Below are 22,409 nucleotides of genomic sequence, written 5' to 3' on the forward strand. Positions count from 1 at the left end.
CAATCTCTTCGAGAGGTACACCTTTTGTGTCTGGAAAGAAGAATAGCATGATGATACCACCAATGGTCCCTGGGATGATGAATGCCAGATAAAATTTCCAACCAACGGTTCTGTTGGAAAGTCATCAGTCAAAATGTACTTCAGACAGGCTTGGGCATGATCTTGGGAACTACGTGATTGTCGTACTTACTCGAAAGCGGTGGGAGCGGCTTGAAGCCAAATGATGTTCATGAGTGAGATCATTGATACACCCAAACATACCCCCTTTGCCCTGATGTGAGTGGGGAACAACTCGTTTAGGTAACTGAATTGTGTTCCTGTAGATTTATTTCAATTTTTCATACATCGTCAGTCAGTGACTCTCTGGATTTTGGACTCTGATCTCTTGAAAGAAAAACCACAAACGAGTCAAACTCAAACACTTACCGTCTAAACAAAATCCATAAAAGATTTGAAATATAAAAAACATGGCGACGGCAGCCAACAGAGCGGAGTGGTTGTCGGAAGGGACAAACTCCGCCACCAGTGCCGCCTCGATGATGAGTGTGACCATGCAACCCAACACCCCGAAAGCCATGTATCGATTTCGAGCGAACAAGTCGACAATCGCCATGGCCATGATGTTGATCCCCAGAGTCAAGGTGAGCCACGCGGCCGGATAGAGAAGTTGTTTGACCGGACTGAATCCGAGATTTTTATACAATGTCGGTCCGTAGTCTTTTGATTGTTTCAATCAAGCTGTCAGCCTCTGACATCTCCTGAATCTCCCTTCTTCATGATTTGAAGTCACTCACTGTTGATGACCAACACTCCAGAACATTGAATGATACCCGTCGTGCCGATCGCCAGAAAACATCGTTTGCGATAAGAAGGTTTCTTGATCATGTGCATCCAGGTGTTACCCAAAGTCTTGTCGATGGCGAGTTGTTTCTGGATTTGAAAGTACTCTGCGTGGGCAAACTCGTCGTCGGGATCGTCCGGGTCAGAATGTAACCTGAACAAGATCTGTTTTGCTTCTTCGACGCGACCTTTCATGACTAGCCAACGAGGCTTATTTTTGGTTTTTGGTCTGTCAGTACGTATAATTGACCGTCAAGAAGAGAGGAAAAAACATCCATCAACAAGAGGTGATTGAAATGTGACTCACAGATTCCGGAACCCAATAGATGCCACACAAGAGCAAAAGAGGCCAAGCGCATTGAAGGGCGAGAGGTGGTCTCCATGTGGCTGAACCTCCGTCCCAAAAGTAGAAACCGAACCCTACCCAACCTTGGACCGTGTAACCCAGGATCAAAAAGACGGCGTGGACATCAACCAAGGCTCCTCTCAAATTGACGGGTACAACCTCGGACATCCAAATCTGAGGCACGGGCAACGTGAGTGTTTTTTTTTCAGGACTTGGATACTCGAATACGATGGCAAGACTCGAAAATGGTCAGGGGGGGGGGTCTGTATATTCGTACCGGTACAGCCGCTAGGATCATGAAAGCCGCGGCTCCAGCAAAGAACCGAAACAGTAGAAACTCTCCTATGTTGGTACTTCCGGCCAAAAAGGCTCCAGAGACGACGGCGATGAAAGCAGGCTAATTTCAGACGTTTCAAAAGTGGTCAGCTCACACCTCACAGGACGGTATCAGGGGGGGAAGGGGGGGTTCGAGGGCAGTTCATTACCACGGCGATGGCCCATTTACGACCCCATCGGTCTGCCACGTATGGGAGCATCAATGTCCCCAAGGTACCGCCCGTCTGAAAGAGTCCATTCATGGTACTTATCAAATCGGTTCCATTACTTCTGGTGGCAAGATCAAAGTATTCGATGAACGAAGGTTGTCCTAGGCAAAAATTTACCACTTAGCTAGGGAGTGCTAACCGGAGGGGGGGGAGGTTGTGCCAATGAGATGGTGAGAAGAAACGTATGTATGTACCCAAGGTGGTTCCAATGATGGAAGCAGTATAACCATAGGTCATTGAGCCAAGACCGATGAAACAAAGCAACAACACATTGTAAGTGTTGATCCTTTGCTTCTTGACGGCTTTCTGCTCATGGTCATGTGCCATCTTGACGTCGGAAGAATTTTCTCGTATGGTACACTTTTGTGTCTAACGGTTGCGAAATCGTTTAGGAAATGAAAACGAGGCCTCGCCTCTTTATTATAGACGACGTTGTCCCGTCGAGTAGGTACCTCGCTTCCCCAGAACCCTGAGATCCCCAGGAGCGGAGGTGGAGTACCCCGGTTATCACATCAGCGCTTGTTGAATGTCCGAGGGTGAAACTTGGGGGGCAAATGGTACTTATGACTCTTGCGACGACGAGTCAGAAACTTTATCATTCCATCGACCCGAATCTACTTCACCAATCAGTGTCTGTGTCAGCGGTGCCTTTTCGGAGCTCGTGTCAGAAATGGTTGATTCAGCACAGCGATGAAGTCGCAATAAGCGAGTCAACGACAGAGCGGCTTTTGCCCGAAGGAAAGTGAACGTTCGCGAGCCACCCATTCGTATTGATCTGCAGTCTGACCCTAAGGGTAGAAGTGGAAACATGGTTTTGAAGGGGCATCGACCGCTCATTTCCCTTGCTCATCTCTAGTACGAATACCTGTGTATCTTGTTCTGGCCGTCCGTCAAATCCTCATCCGTGGCAGCCTCATCCACGTCCGCTGCCCAGCCCGCCCGATCTCTGTTCCTGTTTGCAAAAATTGCCAAACCCCAGTACACAAAGGCAGTCAGGATCATGATCGCGTAGCAAACAACGAGAGCCCAGATCCCCAACTGGTAGTAAGGGGCCTGACTTTCACGAAAAAACTGCGGCCCAAATATTTCGCTGACGGCCAGTGACACGCCTAGCGCGGCATTGACAAAGGGCCGCTTCGTGCTGCCTCGCGTGTTCGCCGTGGCGATGGCGAGTGCCATGACGAAACCCACGTTGTAGAATCCCATGAGATACACACCGCCCAGTGCCACTGGACGATTTTTGTTGACATCAACCGAGTGGATGATTATCGCACCGGCAAGGGCAGGCGCCGTGCCCAGCGCCCACCAAAGGCATCGAGTGTTGCGGATGTAATAGGCGAGTATGGAAAAGAAAACCTGCGCCACTATACCAACGGCAGCTTGAGGTGCAGCCAGAAGGTTAGTGCGCTGGACGGAGAAGCCAAAGCCCTTGATGATGAGTGGGTTGAAGTTGGTAATGCCGGCCGCGGTCACACCCTGGGCCAGGACAAAGATGATCAATGTCCAGAACTTGGCAGACATGAGGGCCTCGACGCACTGGCTCGGCTGGAACTTGGCCGGTCGGTCATTGTTGTTCTTTTGCTGGGTGTCGACGAGTCGGGCAATGGCGATCTCCCGTTCACGTGGTGTCAAGAACCACGCGGTCGCCGGAGATGTTGGCAGGAAAAAGAACGCCAACGCGCCGACGAAGATGGTGATGGATCCGTATATTATGAACAGGTAGCGCCAATTGGCCAACTTTCCGTCGATGTTGTTGATGCCGAAAGCCAGCAACCCACCAAAAATACCCGCGAAAGTGTTGTACCACAGTGCCGTACGTAAGGGTTGCTCACTCCGCTTCCACCAGTTACCGATGAGGATCATGGCGGACGGGAAGGCCGGAGCTTCAAGCAACCCCAGGAAATATCGCACGGTCGCCAACCCGGCGAAGTTCTGGCAGGCGGACATGCACATGATGGTGATACCCCAGCAGACGGCGGCAACCCCGACCAGTTGGCCCACGGGAAACTTAAGGATGAGAAAGGCCGATATGGGCATCCCCGTCAGATACCCAAAGTAGAACAGGCTTCCCAACCAGCTGTACTCTTGACCCTTGAGATGTGTGTCGGCTTTCATTCCCAAAATGTTGGCGTAGGCCAGGCAGTTTTTGTCCAGGAACATGAGGAAGGCGAGGAGAACTATGAATGTCAGAATGACTGCTTCGGTTTTCATGAGGATTTTGCGCTCTTGTGCCGGGTCGATAGGAACGACGCCATCCTCTTGGACGATCGCCCGTTCCTTTGTCGGCATATCGTTCAGGGTGTTGTTCATTTCCAATGACATAGTTGCTGACTGGGACACGGGCCCGTTATCCGGCAGTAGCTCACAAAAGCTGCCGTGCTGTGACAGAGGGGTTTTGGGATCGTAGAATATGGGGTGGTCCTTCGGGGTCTTAAATAGATAAAGTATCTAAACAGTTGACTTCTGTCCCCGACATTCGGATACGAGAGTCTTCTGGAAGTCCGCCGCAATTGGAATCGCAGTGCTTTCATCACTTCCATGGAAAGCAAATCATGGCGATGTAGAAGCCGTCCACATTGCCGGATTGCATCTAGTCACGCGCAATCATCTTGCTGGAAAGATGCAATGGCGGCAGATTATCTTGTGCCAAAGCCAGACAACCCTGGTGTCCAAGACACAGACACGGAAGAAAGCGTCAAGAGACCGGTGGGAAGTGGGGCCGCAGTATCAGAGGCCGTCTCAATGATAAGTGTGAGAGCGGAGATAGCTGCCGTCACGATCTTCGGGAGGAACAACAGAACGCGTCTTTATCATTATTGTGATTCTACGGAGTACTCGGGACAATCGAGGCATCGCGACACCATTCATCGTTGAACGAAAGGTGGTCGGTGAAAAGAGTCAAAAGACCGTGGAGAGGAGGGAGTGAGAAATGGCGTAGAAACTTAGTCACGTGATTGACATAGATGCACGTGATGTCCTTGGCTCTTTTTGCGGCATCGCTTCCCGCCATAGACGACAACCGTACCATCTTAGATACGCATCTTGAGAAACGTTTCCACATCGTTAATCTGTATTTGGTGTCCTTGTTGCGATTTTGTGGTCACGGGCTGAGTCGATACCGTCCCAAACCCTCTCCTGCTTCAGGGATGTTGTGACAAGATATTGAATTTGCATACGTGCAATATTCGCTCTCAGATCCAGCTGGACGTGATAGCTGCAGTCCCTTCCACCACACAGAGAACAGAGGTCGAACAGATGATTACTATGTCGATTCTGTAGTCCTCGGCAGATGATGCCGACGGCCGGAGATCCACAGTTGCATAGGCGGGTTGCTGCCGCGTGAGTGAACCCCTTGTGCATGTCTGATCCTCTCTTTTAGGAGGCTCCCCTAATTGGCATGGTACAGATGTCGGTACTGCAAGAGACGTAAGATCAAATGCTCAGGGACGAACCCATGTGACAATTGCACCCGTCGCAAGATCTCCTGTCTTTTCGAGGATGTGGGGAAGAAGGTGGTAGTATCTGAGAGGCAGGTGTACACTCTTGTCGTGTTCTGCAGCCCCTCTGACTTGGTCGAAGATACTTGTTGGAATTGGAGAGATATAGAAACGAGTCACACAGTGCTTTGGACGGTCAATCGAGCCGTCCTTCATCTTCTCCTTCATCAGCTACACGTCCACAATGTCAAGACCAACAAAGTTAGCAACAGGCCCCTATAACGCGTTTCTGCGTTGCTGTCCTTGCGATGACGAGTGAGCTGACCTCTCCAAGATGATGCCCAAGGCCATCCCGGGAGCGCTGCTGTCGAGCAGGATAGGCCCCTCGATCAGGCGTCCAACTCAATCACTAACCCCTTGGTGTCTCAAACCTCGTCTTATGTGCGAGATCCTGTTGGAAGATACCGTGAGGCGACCGAAAACATTGTCGATATGGTTGTCACATGCTTACATGGCTTTCAGGATTTCTTGGTCCGTCTTCGACATGGACGTTCAGCCAGAGGGTTTTCGACCACCTCAAAGAAGCGTTCCCCCAAAACCAAATATCCCCAGTGTCGATGAATGTCGATGGGACTGCGTATCAGATCGAATGGACAGCCGTAGATCCGACCGCTGCCGTGGATACTACTGATCTACCTTCAATTGACTATACTCTCTATTTGATGAATGCCGTGAAATTTCACACATGTCAGATGTACAGACCGTTCGATGACGAAGAGTTCACGCGCAATTTGTACGAATTTCATCAACTTGGACTTGAAAAAATCAACTCTTCTAGACTCTGGTTCGTTCAATTCCTATTGATTGTGGCCCTTGGAAAAGCTATGGTCATTACGGTGAAGGATCCTACTACCGCTCCTGGTTCACTATGGTTCCAACGTGCGATGTCCCTTATGCCAGATTTTGTGCGTCTTCAGCGCGAGTCCGCCCTTGCCATCCAGGTTTTATGTCTCGTGGCACTGTACCTTGTATCAGTTGACATGAAAGAGGCTGCGTATGGATACGTATGTGTCTCGACTCTGTTCCACCTAGCCCCCTGGTTTGTCCCGGCAAAAACTGACTTTTTCCTTCGAACAGATCGGTCAAGCCGTCCGCCTCTGTCTTGTAGACGGTTTACACCGCGACACGCCCCGTCAGGCGATGGGTGAAAAATTGGCAAGTCACTATCGAGATATCTGGTGGACAGTGTACATTCTCGATCGAAGATTGTCGTCAATGATTGGTGCACCAAGTTCCATACAGGACGCAGATATCACCTGCCCGCTACCAGGCATAGACGATGATTCCCAGCGAGGAAGAGTTCTGAACATCCATGTCAAAATATCGAGGCTGATGGCTCAGATATTAAATTGTGAGTTTTGGTCTCGTCTATAGGATGGAACATGTCTCATCCCTTATGCAGCCGTATACAGTGTTGAACGCCTTAGTCGACCTTTCGTTAAGATCATTCAAACTGTTCTGAGGGACATGGCTGCAATGGCCCATGAGATGGATGCCGTGTTTACTTCGGCTGCCCATGGGGAAATCGGGGCCGTCTCAACAGTAGCTTCGCACATCAATTTGTCCTACCACCACGTACGTATTCCTAACATACTCACCATGGTACAGCTCACGGTCTCACATCCACACCACAGTGCATCCTCCTCGCCACCCGACCGTTGTTGCTACACCTCATGATCGCTCGTCTTCGCGGAACCTTGGGTTCCAACGACTTAGAGAAGACAATGTTGCCACAGACGAAGGGCTTGCTTGATACCTGCTTACAATCTGCACGAATGACGCTCCGGGTATTGTCAACTTTGTACGAGCACCATTTGTTGGGTAAGCCTGTCTCCGGGGGAGTTTCCAATCAACAAGTCTTACTAACGTGACACCTAGATTCATTTTTACCCTTTGATCTCGAGAGCATATTCTCTGCAGCTTTTATCGTGACCATGGCATCTGCTATCGTTCCATCCATGATACCCGATGTAGCTTCATTCAAAGCCACCAGCTACCGGATCCTGGACTACCTTATTCGTAAGGGCAATATACCGGCCCAATTCCGGAAGCAAGAACTCCTCTGCTTGGATGAGATGATTCTGCCCCTTCTTAATCAGGGCGATCAAGGCTTGTCCCAGCAGGCTCACGATCATGATGAAGTGCCTAATGTGCATCCTCTAGATCTAGGACTGTTTAGTGGATGGAGTGCAGCACCAGGAGAGGGTGGACTAAGTCCGTCCCAGATGTTGAACATTGCTGATCAACTAGAAAACCAGGCCGAACATTTGACCAGTATGGATAGAGCATGGGCTGCGACCAGTCCGTGGGCTTGGTGGTGGGAGCGTCAGAACGACCCAGGAAATCCTTATCCTGCCATTTGAGAGACCACCCGACTTGGGTCAATTAGGCGATATCTTGTCGCAGTTCAATGTGACAACTATCCAGCTGATTGAACGCAAAGCCACTACTTGCGATGTTATCCTCTTTTTCCACTAGGATATTTATCGTTCCCGTATAGAAGGCGCTTCCCTCGACCAAAACTCTGACAGTAGGATTATCGACGCGGAGATCGGAACTCGATATCTTCGAACTGGGCTTCACAATCTCAGTAATGGAGCCCCTCAATCCACCGGATCCAGAATTGGCTTTGGAAAGCAAAGAATGGTATACTCGCTTTTGTGTAGCGTTCAACTCGCCCGTGGCGTACGCGAGAGCAATACGAGCTGCAACGCCACCACCTGTAGGGGAGCGGTCTATCTGCTCATCCGCAAAGAAACAAAGTCCAGTCTCCTCGCTGTCGTGGCCGTTGGAAAGCTCGGGTTCATCGATACGCCTGGCTCTATCGACTATCAACACTGAATACAATGGCTCCGCCTCACTAGCATCTCGAATTGTGGTGTATGGCGACATCTCAGGGTTTGTATTCACGGCTGCTTTGAGCAAACTTGCAGCCTTTTTCATCTTCTCAATGTCGACTCGGGCTAGTCCTTGGGGGAATCCGAGTTCCTGTGCATCAATCAAGCAATAAAAAACGCCTCCATAGCTAAAATCGGCATTGATTGAACTTCGACCGCCCAACTCTGGCCACCGGAAGGAGGGTTTGATAGGAATCCGCACCGAGATGCCACTTGCGTAGCAAGGCACAGACACAAACGACACGGGCCGGGATGGGTCTGATCGGCCATTCGGCAACATTGGCACAGTGAGCTTCAAGATCCCTGTCGGCGCATGAATGCTCAGCTGGATGGTCGACCCTTCTGCGTCTACTCTCAATCTATTTCGTTGTGGGAAGATAGACTTGGGTGCGTCAACCAAAAAGCGGCCCAGCGCCAACGTCGCGTGGCCGCACATCTTTGAAAACCCAGCATTGTGCATGAACAGGACTCCCATATCCGCTTGGCCCGCAGCAACGAGCTCTGTCTCTGGTACCAGAACAGCTCCATACATGTCCCAATGACCACGAGGCTCCAAAATTATCCTCCTGCGAATGTGGTCATACTCTTTTGACGCCTGCTCACGCTTGGCCAGCAGTGTGCTGCCCGTCAACTTCGGGAAACCAGAGTAGATAATTCTTGCAGGCTCGCCACATGTGTGCATGTCGACGCATCGGATGACTTCCTCAGAGGCAATGTCACCAAAGACACTCGCTTCAACATCCATTTGGTTCATATTTCTTTCTCGAGGTAGTTCCAAGCGGACAAGGAATTGGTGCAGAGCGACTGATTCCAAGCTTGCCCAGCCTCTGAGTGAACATATGCTCGACCTTGAATGGAACGGAACAGACTAAAGATCATCCCTCAGACCGCGACAAGACTTAAAGAATCAATATCTGTCTACGTTAACTGAGTACTATCAGCTATCTCCCCTTTCTGCGGAGTTTGGCCCAGATGACTAAGAGCGGGAAGGCCAGCCGCTCTCCCCGCAACGGGATATATCTCCCATGGCTGAGCCTTCCCAGCGAGCGGAAGAGGCCGCCGCCCCCCTGCTCCGTCCCTCAAACCATTCTGTCCTGCCCGTCGTTGCCGGATTCAGCGAAGTTGAACAGAGACAGAGGCCTGTACTTTGAGAGCGCCTTGTATTCAACCACTCCATTCCGTGCAGCAATATCAAGACGGCGCACATACTATTGTCTTGTCCGACCACAAATTCTAGGTAAACCAACAACAGGTGTTCGTCTCTTGGAAGGAGAATGAGCCAGCCTCGAAAATGTCAGAGGAGAAGCATATTTTGGTCCTAGGGTGAGAGATGAGGAGTCCTGTTGCCCTTGGCTGGAATCCTTGGATGTTTTCATCATTTGCAGCCACTGACAAGAGCACGGAAATGCGTACTATAGTGCCGGAGTCATCGGCCTTCAGACTGCCATATCTCTTCTTCAAACGGGCTACGATGTGACAGTGCTGGCAGAACACCTGCCTGGCGACACCTCTGTCGAATACACATCCCCATGGTGAGCAATTCTATACCCACTCAGTCTCCCGAAGAGGGGGAACGCAAATGTCTTCGTCAGAATATGAACCATGACACCAGCCAGGACCCTGCTGTTATTAACGAGCTTCTCGTCGTTACAGGGCTGCTGCAATGTGGCGATCAAATGGTCTCCCCCATGAGCACGAAATTCAGGCATGGGATAGAGAGAGTTACCAGCTTTGGTTACGAAGTTGCGTCCGTCCAAGCGCCCAAGACAAGCTGACCGTAACGACGCCTCCGAAAGGATCCAGCATCACGGTGAGTGTTAGATGATCAATCAATTTGCAATCTCCGTTATTGCCCAACTTCCGACTCTCAATACTTCTTTCCTCACGATCGTCGAATCAATTCTACTGGTGAATGCATTATACTGATATGTGTAAGGGTGTACCTATGAGATTGTTTTGGTACGTCTTGTCGTATCCTGGCGCCGGTCTGACTATTCTCCCTTGCTTGAATTTTTGCAATTGGGCCATTCGTCCTCCAGCAGCTCGACAGGACGATCAACTAAAGACTTTGTTGCTTTTACAGGACCGGACCACACGAGTTCATCCCTGACGGGCCCGAAAGCATATGGTACGCTCCACACGTGCAGAATTTTCGAGTCCTCGAACCTGCCGAGCTGCCACGACCATTTGTCTGTGGTGCCATCCACGACGGCATCGCCATCAATACCAACTTCTACCTGATCTCCCTGGTGTCCACGATTCGGGCGCTCGGCGGGCGCATCATCCGTGCCTCGCTCCCCAGGGAAGGAGGCCTAGCGCAGGCCATTATGGCAGCCGAGGAGATCGTCCAATCCGATAAAGGTGGTGGCATCCAGGAGCAGCACCAGCACCCCGTTGACCTGTTCGTCAACGCGACAGGTCTGGGTGCCCGCACACTCGTGCCCGATTCAGACGTCTATCCGATCCGAGGGCAGACCGTGACGGTCCGCGGCGAAGCCAAGAACATTACGACCATGTTCTACCCGGGAGTGAATGCGTCCATCACCCCACGCGTCGGATCTGGAGTGTCGGTGCTGGGCAGTACCTACCAGGCAGGGAATTGGGACCGCAACCCGGACCCACAGGTGACCCGTACCATCCTCGAGCGGTGCAAGGCTCTCGGGCCCGAGTTGCTCAACGACGACGGCGAGTTCGACGTGGTCAGCGTGGACGTCGCTTTCCGACCGGGGAGAAGAGGTGGGCCGAGAGTCGAGCTCGAGGAGATCGTGATCGATGGTGCAACTGAGGATGGCTCAGAGATCAGGACAAGAGTGGTGTGTCACGAGTATGGGCATGCTGGCGGAGGGTAAGTCGGATCTCATGTCCCCCTTCTGCATCCTCACCCACACTGTGACTCTGTCTCTCTTCCCACTCCCTCGATCCCTCATATTTTCCCCGTCTTTCTTCGTTTGAAAACACCGGGCATGAGATTCACAGTATCTAATTCGAGTGTGAATCATGTTCTTCATCATAAATAGGTACCAGAACTCTTTTGGCTCGGCTCGAAAAGTAGTGGAACTTGTCAACAGCTGGTTTCGACAAGAGAACAATGTCGATAGGGCGCGGCTTTGAAGTAGTCAAGCTAGAATATATAGTATACCCAGGACCGAGAGCGGTAGATATAGCCATTTTGATCTTATACCAAGAAATACTAGCAATATACACACCAACCGCTTTGAGCACAGACACATTTACTGAGATGTGAATGGCCTCCCCTCCGCATAGTCGTGGGTCCCCTCAAAGTCTCGCGGAGTTTGTCGAGCCTTTGGTGAGCTGGTAATGATAAGTCAGGGAAGAGATGATGCCATTGCTGATCTGCCAGAACGTCACGGTCTTCAGGAGGTCGCAGCTCTCGTGGACGAGACGTTCGACAGAGACGGTGCCGCGGATCAAGTCGATTTCGAAAGTCGATAGGTCGTGACCAAACGTCCCTTTCAAACAGCAACGGTCGAGGCTGGCGCGGATGTCGCCCCTACACGCCGGACACCGACCCATGTCCATTGCCTCGTCCGACGGCGACGGCGACCCCAGCCTGAGATCCAGGAAGACCCAGATGGTCAAGGTGGCGATGCACACCATCAACGCGGCGTGAGGGTTTTTGGGTTTGTCGATCCTCATGTGCACCAAGATGCGAACCGCGTGGACCAACGCCGTCTGGATGCCACCGGGCCGTTCCAACATCCAAGACGACAGGCGGTACCTCGTCACGTCAACCTCTCGACTGCTCGCCTTGTACCCTACGAACCCATAAAGGTCCTTGTAGGTGACCTGCATGGACATCATGGTACAGTGGTACGCCTGCGAAATCAGTTGTCTGTGGAGAGGCCAAGACTCTTCGAAGCACGGGGTCTGGCACAAGACGTCGTGACACCGCGTGAGGAGGGCCGTCCATTCCGAAGTAGTAATTCGGGTTTCTTCTTCGTGTGTGTGTTTGTGGTGTAGCCGAGCGAACTTCTTAGATGCTCTGACGTACTCTCCAATGTCCTGGGTTATGGCTAGAATTGCAAGGAACCTCGAGAAGCTGCTGAGCGTCGTCATCACGGGGATGTCGTCGTCGTCATCGTCTCTGTATAGTATTTCGACCCAGTCGTCAAGGCTGAGCGGATTTTGATCAATGTCTAAGGGTAGTGCTGCGCGTGAGTAATTTACCCTTGCAAGACAGGCATAAATCGCACCTTGCTTTAGACGCTCTGCGTTCCACTCTTTCGCCGTACGTGCTTCCCACAATCCCTCTGGAGCTGGAAGGGGCAATTGACGTGCGCGCAACGTCACCATGGGAGGCAAATCGTACAAAAGGGACCCTTGCGTGTCAACGGCCTATTGGACCGTTAAAACTATAGTTTTAAAGATGGGAATCAATAAACTCACCCAAACTGCAAATATAGTTCTCTTGACCGACTCTCTCCATCTCCAAGCTTCAAGTTCCTCTTCGGATTGCATCCACGTCGTCATGTCTGGTTTGAAGCTTTCACGGTCCAACCCCCGCAGTCGTTGTTCTTGCGACATCACGAATACCCCTTTGGCTTTTTGCGCATAGTCCAGCATCTCGTAGCTTTCACTGCAACTGAAGATAACGTGGGCCAAGAACCTGACTTGCTGATACCAAAGCTCTGTAGCGAGCTCGGTTTCAGTCCCAACCTTGTTCCACCGCGTCAGCCCTGAATGAAGGCAGAAGAAGAAACGTAGAGGGCCTTGAAAAGACACTTGGATGACTTACAATACCATCTAGATGCTTGCGCAAGAGCGAGCGCATCAAGCACAGGGTCTGTAGCTGGGTCTCCCCAAAGAACGACACACCAATTGTACAAACACTCAACACCAGCAAACAATGTTCGCGGTCTGCGTTGAAGCCGGCCTTCGAAAGGATCGGAAAGAGAGGGGAGAAATTCTCAAAATAGCTTTCAATGAACGAGTTTAGTGAGTCTTGAGACGGTAGCATGACCCTGATCGAGGTATCCGAGCCATGGTAGACGACTTCGCTCAGCTTCGCATGCAGTCGATCATAACTCGTTCGCACGAGACACGCATGCGGTAGCCAAGACTTTGTTGGCTCGTTGTCGTCACCCTGTTTGATCGTATTCTGGCATTGTCGAAGTTGATGGTTACTTTTCGGTGGGTTCGTCGAAGGCATTAGAAAATCGATCTCGAGATCAGCAAATTCGGCACACCAAGGAAGCATCTTGCTAGAAGAGGAACTTGATCTAGGCTGAGATACATCCAGAGGAGTCTCTATCATGCTGTTCCACGGAGAGGGGGTATGATCTGAAGGTGATTCACTCTGGGCAGGAGGTGGTTCTGCGGGACCGGCCATGCGATCGTACCATTGTCGAATTGAGGGCCCATTGTCATCACAGACTAAAGGGGGGAGAGTTGAAGGAATAGGGGATATGTCCTGGGAAGATGGGGGGTGGGCGGGTCTGGAGTAGGTGCACACGCTGCTGCGAAGTCGACAGCGACCGCATGGGTTGCGCCCGTCACAGCGCTGTTTTTGCCGACGGCATTCCTGACACGCAGACTGTATGCGTTTACGAGTATTGGTGATTCGGACTTGGTTGTCTTCTGCTTGGACCCCGTGCACACTTCTGCAATGGCGACCTAGAGCATCCCTGTTGATAGGTCTCGCTTTAGCCGCAACATAATCATCCATCACCTGTCGAATGCATGTACTCACTGTCTGGGAAAACTGCGGGCACAAAGATTACACTGAAAAGGCCTAATCTGTCCATGTATCATGAGGTGACGGCGAAGGTGGTCTCGTCGGCCGAACACGGCTCCACAAAAGCTACAAGAGCAATCGAGCAAGAAATCCATTGTCTGAAGGAGGAGTGAGCAGATCAAGTACCGACGTGGTGGTCTCGTTGTATCTGAGTAATGCTTAGACAAGAACACAGAGCCAGGTTATTGCAATAACGCGAGATCTGGGTTGGTAAGCTAGACTCGTAGGAGAACCAGATTAACTAGTCGCGGGGAAAGCTGCAAGTTGTTGAAGCATGGGGAGGTGCTTTTCGATACCCCACAAAACTTGTGGACCAAGACGACATAGGTATGGAGTACTCGATGCCTGGATGTCCGTGTCTCAGCCGAGATGAGCGTCGAACGTCGAGTTACGAGGGACTATCGAGAAGAGATGGGCGGCAAGGACCCCAGGCGGTGTAGCCGAGGCAGTGGGCAAATCGCCCTAGCGCATAATCTGGTCTCAGTCGCCTCAGGCTCCTGGAGACGGTAGATATGCAGTAGATGGTCAGCCTTGTGCATAAGATAGAAGTTTTCCTGAGAATAGACGTGCTGTGTTCCCCAAGTCTACACCGAACCCACCACCTTTGTGCTCAAGCCATAACCTACCCGAGCGACGCCATGGGGGAGAGACACAGATGTTCCCAGAGACGCCCCCTCCTAATCCCGCCCCTCATCGGAACCGTGCTCCACCATCAACATGCCTAGTATTGTATATACACACACGGACAGTAGAGTTTGCTGGGGGATTGTTCATAGTAGAAAAACGTCAAACAATATAGTCCTTTTTTGAGAAGCGATTCGTTCTCAACTTCTGAAGATCTGGCAAATAAGCGATCGACTAAGCAGTGACCCTGAAGCGTAAGGCTGGAGCATGCGGATGGAGACTTGTCACGGACAGTTTTGTTACCCACTCACCCTGTTAGATGAGCAAGGAGAGGAGGATTTTTGAAGTGCACGACGAGATACTTAACCCATACTCATCTATCGTCCGGCCTACTTGCACTGGAGGGTAGCAAGTTCAAGACCATGAGATGAAGCCTCTCTAGCTAGAACTTCCTCTTCCGCAAGATGTGATCCCTTCAAGAAGCGGTCAACGGCCTTTCGAGGGACGCTAGGAAGATACATATACTGATCCGGCAAATGCATATCGATCTGGCAAGACTTGTATTGATCTGAGGCAAGAACATGAATCAATCAACCTCAACGCACGCAGTGAATTGAATATACCTGGAGAAGAGGCGAGTCAAAAGCGGCGCCTTTTGAAGCCTGAAGCGTTCAACTCATTGCTTAGGGCGCCAAGAAATCAATTTACCCCCCAAGACCGCGTCGCGTTCGCGCTCAATCATGACACCGCGTTCTCATTGATTTACAAATTCCGTCTAAGATCCCAAGACAGATCGCACACAATCCCATCCTCCACCATTGCACGAGTATTTGTTGTTGTTCAGACTACTAGAAAAGCAAACCTATCTCTGCCGCCACGAGTAAGTGTGTCACATTACATGGTTCGATGATTTCTGACTCGTCCGCAGTGTTGGAAGCACGTTTAGAACAGGCGGCGATGCTGAAGAAGGTACGAACAGCATGGCTACTTCCAGCCACAAAAGTCTTACAGAACACAGGTCGTCGACGCCATCAAAGATCTCGTCCAGGATTGCAACTTTGACTGCAATGACTCCGGTGTTGCCTTGCAGGCAATGGACAACTCTCACGTTGCCCTAGTGTCTATGATGCTCAAGGCCGAAATGTTCTCTCCCTACCGCTGCGATCGAAATATCGCCCTTGGTATCAACCTTAACTCCCTGACCAAGGTGCTCCGTGCTGCACAAAACGAAGACATTCTTACCCTCAAGGCCGAGGACGCACCCGACGTCGTCAACCTGGTGTTCGAGAGCAGTGAAACAGACAGACTGAGCGAGTACGATATCAAGTTGATGGACATTGATCAAGAGCATTTGGGAATCCCAGACACCGAATACGCTGCCACGATTGAGATGCCCAGCAATGAGTTCGCCCGCATCTGCCGTGATTTGCTGGCCATGTCAGAATCAGGTACGGGCAACCATGAAATTCCGCCGCAAAACATATTCTAACGATGACAGTCTCTATCGAAGCCAGCAAGGATGGTGTTCGGTTCGCATGTCAAGGCGACATCGGTAACGGCAGCGTCACCGTGCGGTCACACAGCAACGTTGACAAGCCTGAACAAAATGTCTCGATCCACCTTTCGGAACCAGTCTCGTTGACCTTCTCTCTGAAATATCTTGTGAACTTCTGCAAAGCCAGCGGGCTCTCATCGAGAGTCAAGCTTTGCCTTTCGCAAGAAGTGCCCCTCTTGGTCGAATATACCCTTTCTGGAAGCAGCTTCCTTCGGTTCTACCTAGCTCCCAAGGTATGTCGTAGCACTGGTGCAAAGCCTTTCATCGACGGTATACTAACTACTAAATCTCTAGATCGGCGATGATGAATGAATGGTGGCATGAAACAAAAGGCGTGATCATGATTTGCTAGACGTAATGAAGTCAGGGCCAAGGAATAATTCGTGGTTCATGTGGCACGATTGATCCGACCAGTCGTAGAGGAATCTGGAACGATTGCTGAATGGTCGATCTGCTGGATATGATGTGTTAAAGATGATCAACTGTGCTTTGTTGCTTCGGAGGCGGCGTAATGAGGGAGGCTGTTATCATGGTTAACCAGCCTTATCGGCTTAGATAAGGAACTTTGCGTCATCTCCGAGCGCAGCCCCAACGTGATCAAATTTCAATGAAAGACTTGTACGAGTATGAAATACTTATGACTCTTTCCAACCACAACAACATAACAGCAATGATAGCATAGACCTGAGTTACAATCACTTTCAGACACCGGCCTTTTGATTTCGTGTTCGGATATCTGTCATTCCACATCTGCGTCTATGCCGAAGTCGTCAAAATGGCCTGTTCACAGTTGTCAATACCGGAGACAAAAGTGCTAGCCATCGCCAGTCATGTACGAACCCTACCACAAAAAACTTATCCCCTACATGGCTTCTTATGTCTCGCCTAAGAGAGAAAAATCGATCGCGTAGCTAACGAATATATCAAAGGTTGTATATGGGTAGGTCAAGGCACCATGCGCAGTGTTAGGCGGCAGGCATTGCACCAAAAGAAAACTCTTATTGATCCAAGAAATTCGGATGATGCAGATATGTCGGTAACACGATGGCCACATTTGTTATGCAAAGCCTAGGGTGTGATGTTGGTGCCATCAATACTGTGCAATTTAGTACGTCAACTGACATCCTTGCTCCGACTCCTGGCACCAAGTACGCGTGTTTACGTTGCGCAACGACTTTTATAAAGCGTGTTGCGACGATACTGCTTCGTTTCTTGTTCTGGATCGACGAGATCTCGCTATGTTTTTACTGACACCTTTTTCCTTTCCTTGCACTGCAGGCAATCATACAGGTTATCGCCAATTCAAGGGCCGACGCACACCCGCCGAAGAAATCACCGAGCTCTACAATGGACTGCGCAACTCGTACCTGACGGACTTTGACGTGCTGCTTTCGGGTTACGCGCCCAGTGCCGAGGTCGTGCAGGCCGTCGGACTCATCGCGCGGGACCTACGATACCGTGCGGCCGTCAAACCGGGACGGTTCTTCTGGGTCTTGGATCCGGTCATGGGCGACCAAGGCCGGCTCTATGTCGCAGAGGACATTGTGCCGGCGTACAAGCAACTGATTCGTGAGGCGGACTTGATCCTGCCCAACCAGTTCGAGGCCGAGTTGTTGAGCGGGCTGAGCATTTCGAGTTTGACCGGCGTGGCGAACGCGGTCCGCGCCCTACACAAAATGTACGGTACCAGCCATGTGGTGGTAACGAGCGTCACGGCCGGCGACGCCGCGAAACCCGACGAGGACGACGACGGCTCAAAGGGGAACGGAAACATCCTGACGGTCGTGGGCAGCAGCAAGACGCGAGACGGCGGCGCGAGGCTGTTCAAGGTCGAAGTGCCCCGGCTGGACTGCTTCTTCAGCGGTACCGGCGACATGCTCGCGGGTTTGATGGTCGGGAGATTGCGCGAGGCGTGCGCGGAAGCCGACCTGTTGGACCGCGCGAGCTGGATGCCGGATGACAATGTGCCTGCGACGGAATTGCCGTTGGCCAAGGCCACGGAAAAGGTCCTGAGCAGTATGCACATGGTGCTGGAGAAGACGATGAAGGCGAGGGACGAGGAGATTAGCAAGTTTGGTCAGTCGCCTGGGGCCAGCGTTGGCGGTGTGGAGGGACTAGGCACCGAGAACAGCGACAGTGAGGCGAAGAGAAGATACCTGGCAGAGACGAAAGCTGCAGAGGTCAGGGCCGTGAGGAACGCAAAGGACTTGGTCCATCCTGAACCTAGGTACAAGGCCGTCGCCATGGAGGTATAACGCATCAAATGTGAAAAAGGTCAGGAGCAAAAAAGAGATGTGGATACTGCACTCGAGATGAAAAGAAATAGAGCATCATACAGTAGATAGATGCTTGGGAGAACAAGCACTTTGCATACTACAGCTTCAAACCTGAACCTGAACTCCTTTTTAGTTTGACGTTTTCTCTTTGAGCTCATCGCCGTACAGTGCGGCAAAGTGACTTCTATTCTGTGGTTCGGGCATTTTCACACTCGTGACTCCATAATCTTTGTCTATCCTTGATCCTGACGCCTCTGGTGATTGACAATGACAACACCATCCGTCCACCTCATGAATGGGGCATGTATCACATACTGGGATTCTTAACTGCCTGTACTCCCGAATCCGCCAGCGCCTCTGACACTCTCTTCGAGGTTCTCCACCTCGACAATCTCAGGAGTATATATCCGCTCGAGGACAAGTTGTGCGACGCGGTCTCCCTTCTTCACCTCGAAATCAACTTCGCTGTGGTTGAACAGAAGCACCTTGACCTCGCCACGGTAGTCCGCATCGATGACCCCGGCGCCCGTGTCGATGAAGTTCTTGGCCGCCAGGCCTGATCTGGGTGCGATCCGGCCGTACGTGCCCTCGGGTGTCGCGATGGACAGATCGGTAGAGACCAGAGCCTTGCCTCGCGACGGGATGGTGATGGGCTTGGCTGCGTACAGATCGTAGCCGGCGGCGAACGACGATCCCCGCGTCGGAGTCGTCGCATCCGCGGAGAGTTTCTTGATCAGGAGCGGAGGTTGCGAGGTCGATGTGAGTTTGGGAACGGCGGGGGCTTCTGAAGCCATGTTGTCGTTGTCGTGGTTGTTGTCGGTTTTGACGCGCTTTGCGAGGGGTGTATTAGGTAGAGACGGTGCCTGGTGATCTCCGTTCCTGCTCTCTAGAGGAGGTGTTGAAGCTCTTGTCATACTTTGTGGGTGATTGAAAGTGTGGAAGAGAAAGGTGGCTCAATCATGGACGTGGAGAGAACAAACACGCGTAAAGTGCAAGGGAGCGCGTTCGAGCAGACGCGGTATGCGGTTGACGTGATTACCTAAGAAACCCGTTACTCTTGGAGAACTCCGAGGATGCTCGGAATATTGATATTCCAGACTCCCTGATCCCAATTCTTTGATGCCCACAAACATGTCACGGGTGTTTTCCTTTCAACATGATATGACGCTCTCTAGGTTGCGGCTTACTAGTCGACGACCGTCCCTAGCTGACACTTTAGAACGAATCACCTATACCTGGTAACTAGGAAGGCTGAGTCATTCTATACGAGTAGGCTGGGTACCCCCTGGTCAAGCTATCAACCTTATTCCCGACCCTGCTGGAAGACGTACCAGAATGCTGGTAATGTACAACCATTGCCGTATCATTTCCGTCAGACTGGCGTGGATTAACAAACTCCTGAATTGACGGCAATTGATACAGGAATCGCTTCACCCTCATTCCATCGCAAGCAGCATTGCTGAGGAGCGAAACATGTGACACCGGCGTACAAGGCAAGTTTCGGCACTTCTTTCTCATAGATCTGTTTGTTCTCTGCTATCCGTGATATCTGAGGTCGAGTACTACTTCCGAAAGGTTGAAAGTTAAGAAGTAGGTGAGTGGTTGGAACAGGACACTACCGACTGTCCTCGCTCCTTAGTCCTCACTCTCCACTCCTCCCTTGCACGATGTCAATGAGTCGCTGGAACGCGATGGTGATCGAGCCCTGCAACCAAAAAGTTCAATTCGACGGACTGGACCACCCTAATTTCCGACAGAGATTTCGAGGAAAGTGTGTCAGATGTGACCTCGTGTACCACTATTAAATTCGGCGAACTCCAGTACGCTACCGAGGCTCAAGAGCCTCGATAGCAAACCTGATCGACGCCAGCATATCATAAACATAAAGAAGTCTGCATGCTCGGCTCTCTTCTGATTTGACCTCTCCCTTCAACGAAAACATTACAGCTCCGTAATTGTCACGGCAGTGTCTTCCGGAGCTTTCGAGTACTGTCCGATTATATCTTGCGCAATATACACCGTGGGAAAGTCAGATTGACTACGATGTATTTCCACGGTGATGGCTGCGTTCCCATTCCCAACAAAGACCTTCTTTCTTGGATATTTGATGGGCCCAAGTACGATATCGACAAACCTGTAAGGGCCTGTTTCAATATTCCTCGTTCAACCACTGACTTGAGACCCCAAGATCTATTTCGATGCAGCCAACCCGTCACGGTCTCTTTCTCAACGGCAGGTACGGACTCTTGTCCGTAAAGTCATTGCAGGCCTAAGGGCTATAGGTTTCAAAGAGGGAGACTGTCTCTGTGTGACTTCGTTCAACGACGTGGGTGCCGCAGCTTTATTCAATATGTGCACTCGGTTCTGACGTGAGGCAGATCTACTATACCATACTGGTCCTCGGCGTTGTCGGTGTCGGGGGCATCTTTACAGGGACGAATCCTAGCTATACTCACCAGGAGTTGGTACACCATGTCAAAGTCGCCCGGGTCAAGTACTTCATCTCAGAGCCTGAGTTGCTTGGACCCATCGAAAAAGCTGCAGCAGCAACGGGCACACCACGCTCCAATATACTGATTTTCGATGTCCACGGCCAAAAGATCACCGAGGGATATCAGTCCTGGACGACCCTGCTCGCTCACGGCGAAGAAGATTGGATACGATTCGACGATGAGAAGCGCGCAAAGAATACCACTGCCACTCGTCTGTTTAGTTCGGGGACGACGGGATTGCCCAAAGCTGTCGACCACAGCCACACCAATCTCATTGCCCAGCACACATTGGTATTCGAAAAGTATGCTAAGCCATTTGAAGTAAGTTTTCGAGAGATTCAGGTCATTCATTACATTTGCCACCTCAGAGGACTGACAGTGGCCAAAGGAACGATATATGCACGCTCTACCCATGTTTCACGCTTCAACGGTGCCAATGCTACACTTCTCAACGTTTCGGGCCGGCAAAGCTACGTATATCATGCGAAGATACGAACTCGAAGCGTATCTTGCCAACATTGAGAAGTATGGCATTACCCATATGATCGTTGTGCCTCCGGTATGTTATTGTCATGCTCTTCTGCGCGGCCAGTGGGAGTCTTCTGCGACACTCCCGAAAGTCCTCCCAGATTTACCAGCCAAGCACACCAAAACTGACACGGCTATGTAGATCGTCATTCATATCATCATGAGTCCATTGAGTAATAAGTACTCTCTCAAAAGTGTACGATCAGCCTGGTGTGGAGCCGCTCCACTGGAAAAGATCACCCAGCGACGCTTCCAGGCACTGCTGGCACCAGATAGCCCAGTCACACAGGTATGGGGAATGACGGAGCTTACTTGCATTGCCAGCTTGATCAAGTATCCTGAAGCTGACGATACGGGCGCGGTGGGACGGTTGATACCCAACCTGGAAGCAAAACTGGTCGACGATGATGGTAACAACATCTCGGCGTATGACACCCGCGGAGAACTTCTCGTGCGAGGGCCGACGTTGATCAATGGCTATTTCGACAATCCAAAGGCCAACCAGGAGTCCTACGACCACGAAGGCTTCTTCAGGACTGGAGACATTGCTTACTGCGATTCCAAGACGAAGCTGTGGTACATTGTCGACCGCAAGAAGGTAAGAAGAAAAATGTCCGATCCCAAAAACGACGTGGAACGAGCCATTTCATATCTGATGCTCTTGTGTTGATTTTTTTAATTTCAGGAACTTATCAAAGTGCGTGGATTTCAAGTCGCGCCTCCAGAACTGGAGGCCGTGCTCATGGACCATCCACACCTTGTCGATGCCGCCGTCATCGGTGTCCAAGGGTCAATCTATGAATCCGAGTTGCCACGTGCGTACGTGGTGCGGCGAGACACCCCCGAAGGAGCTGCCCTCACCGAACAAGACGTCAAGGACCACGTCGCAGGTAGACTCGCCAAGTACAAGAGACTCGAGGGGGGTGTACGTTTCGTCGACTCCATCCCCAAGAACGCCAGTGGCAAAATTCTGAAGCGAGTCTACCGTGAGCAGTTCAAGGCAGAGTTGGAAGCGAAGAAGACCAAGAAGGCTAGACTGTAAAATTGTGTGAAA

The 22,409-nt window shown here is 51.2% G+C and overlaps 8 protein-coding genes across 9 annotated transcripts; 5 read left to right on the forward strand and 3 right to left on the reverse strand.

The window, feature by feature from the left end:
- Positions 1-2,583: 2,583 nt before the first annotated feature.
- Positions 2,584-4,053, reverse strand: PV06_06674 (uncharacterized protein; the record flags this gene model as incomplete). Its single annotated transcript, XM_016407819.1, has 1 exon — positions 2,584-4,053. One exon carries the CDS (start codon positions 4,051-4,053, stop codon positions 2,584-2,586), a length of 1,470 nt encoding a protein of 489 aa, XP_016261299.1.
- Positions 4,054-4,356: 303 nt separating this feature from the next.
- Positions 4,357-8,353, forward strand: PV06_06675 (uncharacterized protein; the record flags this gene model as incomplete). The annotated part of the gene is made up of 7 exons (XM_016407820.1): positions 4,357-4,444; positions 5,503-5,634; positions 5,691-6,232; positions 6,306-6,579; positions 6,631-6,803; positions 6,863-7,049; positions 7,107-8,353. 7 exons carry the CDS (start codon positions 4,357-4,359, stop codon positions 7,589-7,591), a joined length of 1,881 nt encoding a protein of 626 aa, XP_016261300.1. The 3' UTR covers positions 7,592-8,353.
- Positions 7,614-8,870, reverse strand: PV06_06676 (uncharacterized protein; the record flags this gene model as incomplete). Its single annotated transcript, XM_016407821.1, has 1 exon — positions 7,614-8,870. One exon carries the CDS (start codon positions 8,868-8,870, stop codon positions 7,614-7,616), a length of 1,257 nt encoding a protein of 418 aa, XP_016261301.1.
- Positions 8,871-9,097: 227 nt separating this feature from the next.
- On the forward strand, positions 9,098-9,403 carry PV06_06677 (uncharacterized protein; the record flags this gene model as incomplete). The annotated part of the gene is made up of 1 exon (XM_016407822.1): positions 9,098-9,403. One exon carries the CDS (start codon positions 9,098-9,100, stop codon positions 9,401-9,403), a length of 306 nt encoding a protein of 101 aa, XP_016261302.1.
- A 374-nt stretch (positions 9,404-9,777) lies between these two features.
- PV06_06678 (uncharacterized protein) lies at positions 9,778-11,236 on the forward strand (the record flags this gene model as incomplete). The annotated part of the gene is made up of 4 exons (XM_016407823.1): positions 9,778-9,935; positions 10,062-10,084; positions 10,209-10,970; positions 11,143-11,236. Exons 1-4 carry the CDS (start codon positions 9,789-9,791, stop codon positions 11,234-11,236), a joined length of 1,026 nt encoding a protein of 341 aa, XP_016261303.1. The 5' UTR covers positions 9,778-9,788.
- A 4,051-nt stretch (positions 11,237-15,287) lies between these two features.
- Positions 15,288-16,681, forward strand: PV06_06679 (proliferating cell nuclear antigen (pcna)). Its single transcript, XM_016407824.1, has 5 exons — positions 15,288-15,384; positions 15,433-15,473; positions 15,523-15,952; positions 16,003-16,292; positions 16,354-16,681. Coding segments are annotated over exons 1-5 (780 nt in total). The 5' UTR covers positions 15,288-15,383; the 3' UTR covers positions 16,372-16,681.
- Positions 16,682-16,724: 43 nt separating this feature from the next.
- On the forward strand, positions 16,725-18,438 carry PV06_06680 (the record flags this gene model as incomplete). 2 transcript variants are annotated; one of them, XM_016407825.1, is made up of 4 exons in its annotated part: positions 16,725-16,891; positions 16,989-16,999; positions 17,088-17,167; positions 17,338-18,438. In XM_016407825.1, exons 1-4 carry the CDS (start codon positions 16,835-16,837, stop codon positions 18,312-18,314), a joined length of 1,125 nt encoding a protein of 374 aa, XP_016261305.1. In that variant the 5' UTR covers positions 16,725-16,834. The 2 variants fall into 2 exon arrangements, with proteins under 2 accessions (XP_016261305.1, XP_016261306.1); XM_016407826.1 differs by having other exon boundaries at positions 16,989-17,167; positions 17,338-18,314.
- On the reverse strand, positions 18,373-19,269 carry PV06_06681 (deoxyuridine 5'-triphosphate nucleotidohydrolase). Its single transcript, XM_016407827.1, has one exon. It carries the CDS (start codon positions 19,247-19,249, stop codon positions 18,659-18,661), a length of 591 nt encoding a protein of 196 aa, XP_016261307.1. The 5' UTR covers positions 19,250-19,269; the 3' UTR covers positions 18,373-18,658.
- Between the last annotated feature and the right edge of the window lie 3,140 nt (positions 19,270-22,409).

The sequence above is a fragment of the Exophiala oligosperma genome (genome assembly GCF_000835515.1).
Source record: "Exophiala oligosperma strain CBS 72588 unplaced genomic scaffold supercont1.6, whole genome shotgun sequence".
Taxonomy (NCBI): domain Eukaryota; kingdom Fungi; phylum Ascomycota; class Eurotiomycetes; order Chaetothyriales; family Herpotrichiellaceae; genus Exophiala; species Exophiala oligosperma.

Coding starts and splice junctions, on each gene's coding strand:
- PV06_06679 (XM_016407824.1), top strand. Junction 15,474..15,522: donor AGGCGGCGATGCTGAAGAAG/GTACGAACAGCA, acceptor TACAGAACACAG/GTCGTCGACGCCATCAAAGA. Junction 15,953..16,002: donor GCTGGCCATGTCAGAATCAG/GTACGGGCAACC, acceptor TAACGATGACAG/TCTCTATCGAAGCCAGCAAG.
- PV06_06681 (XM_016407827.1), bottom strand. CDS start 19,249: ATGACAAGAGCTTCAACACCTCCTCTAGAGAGCAGGAACGGAGATCAC.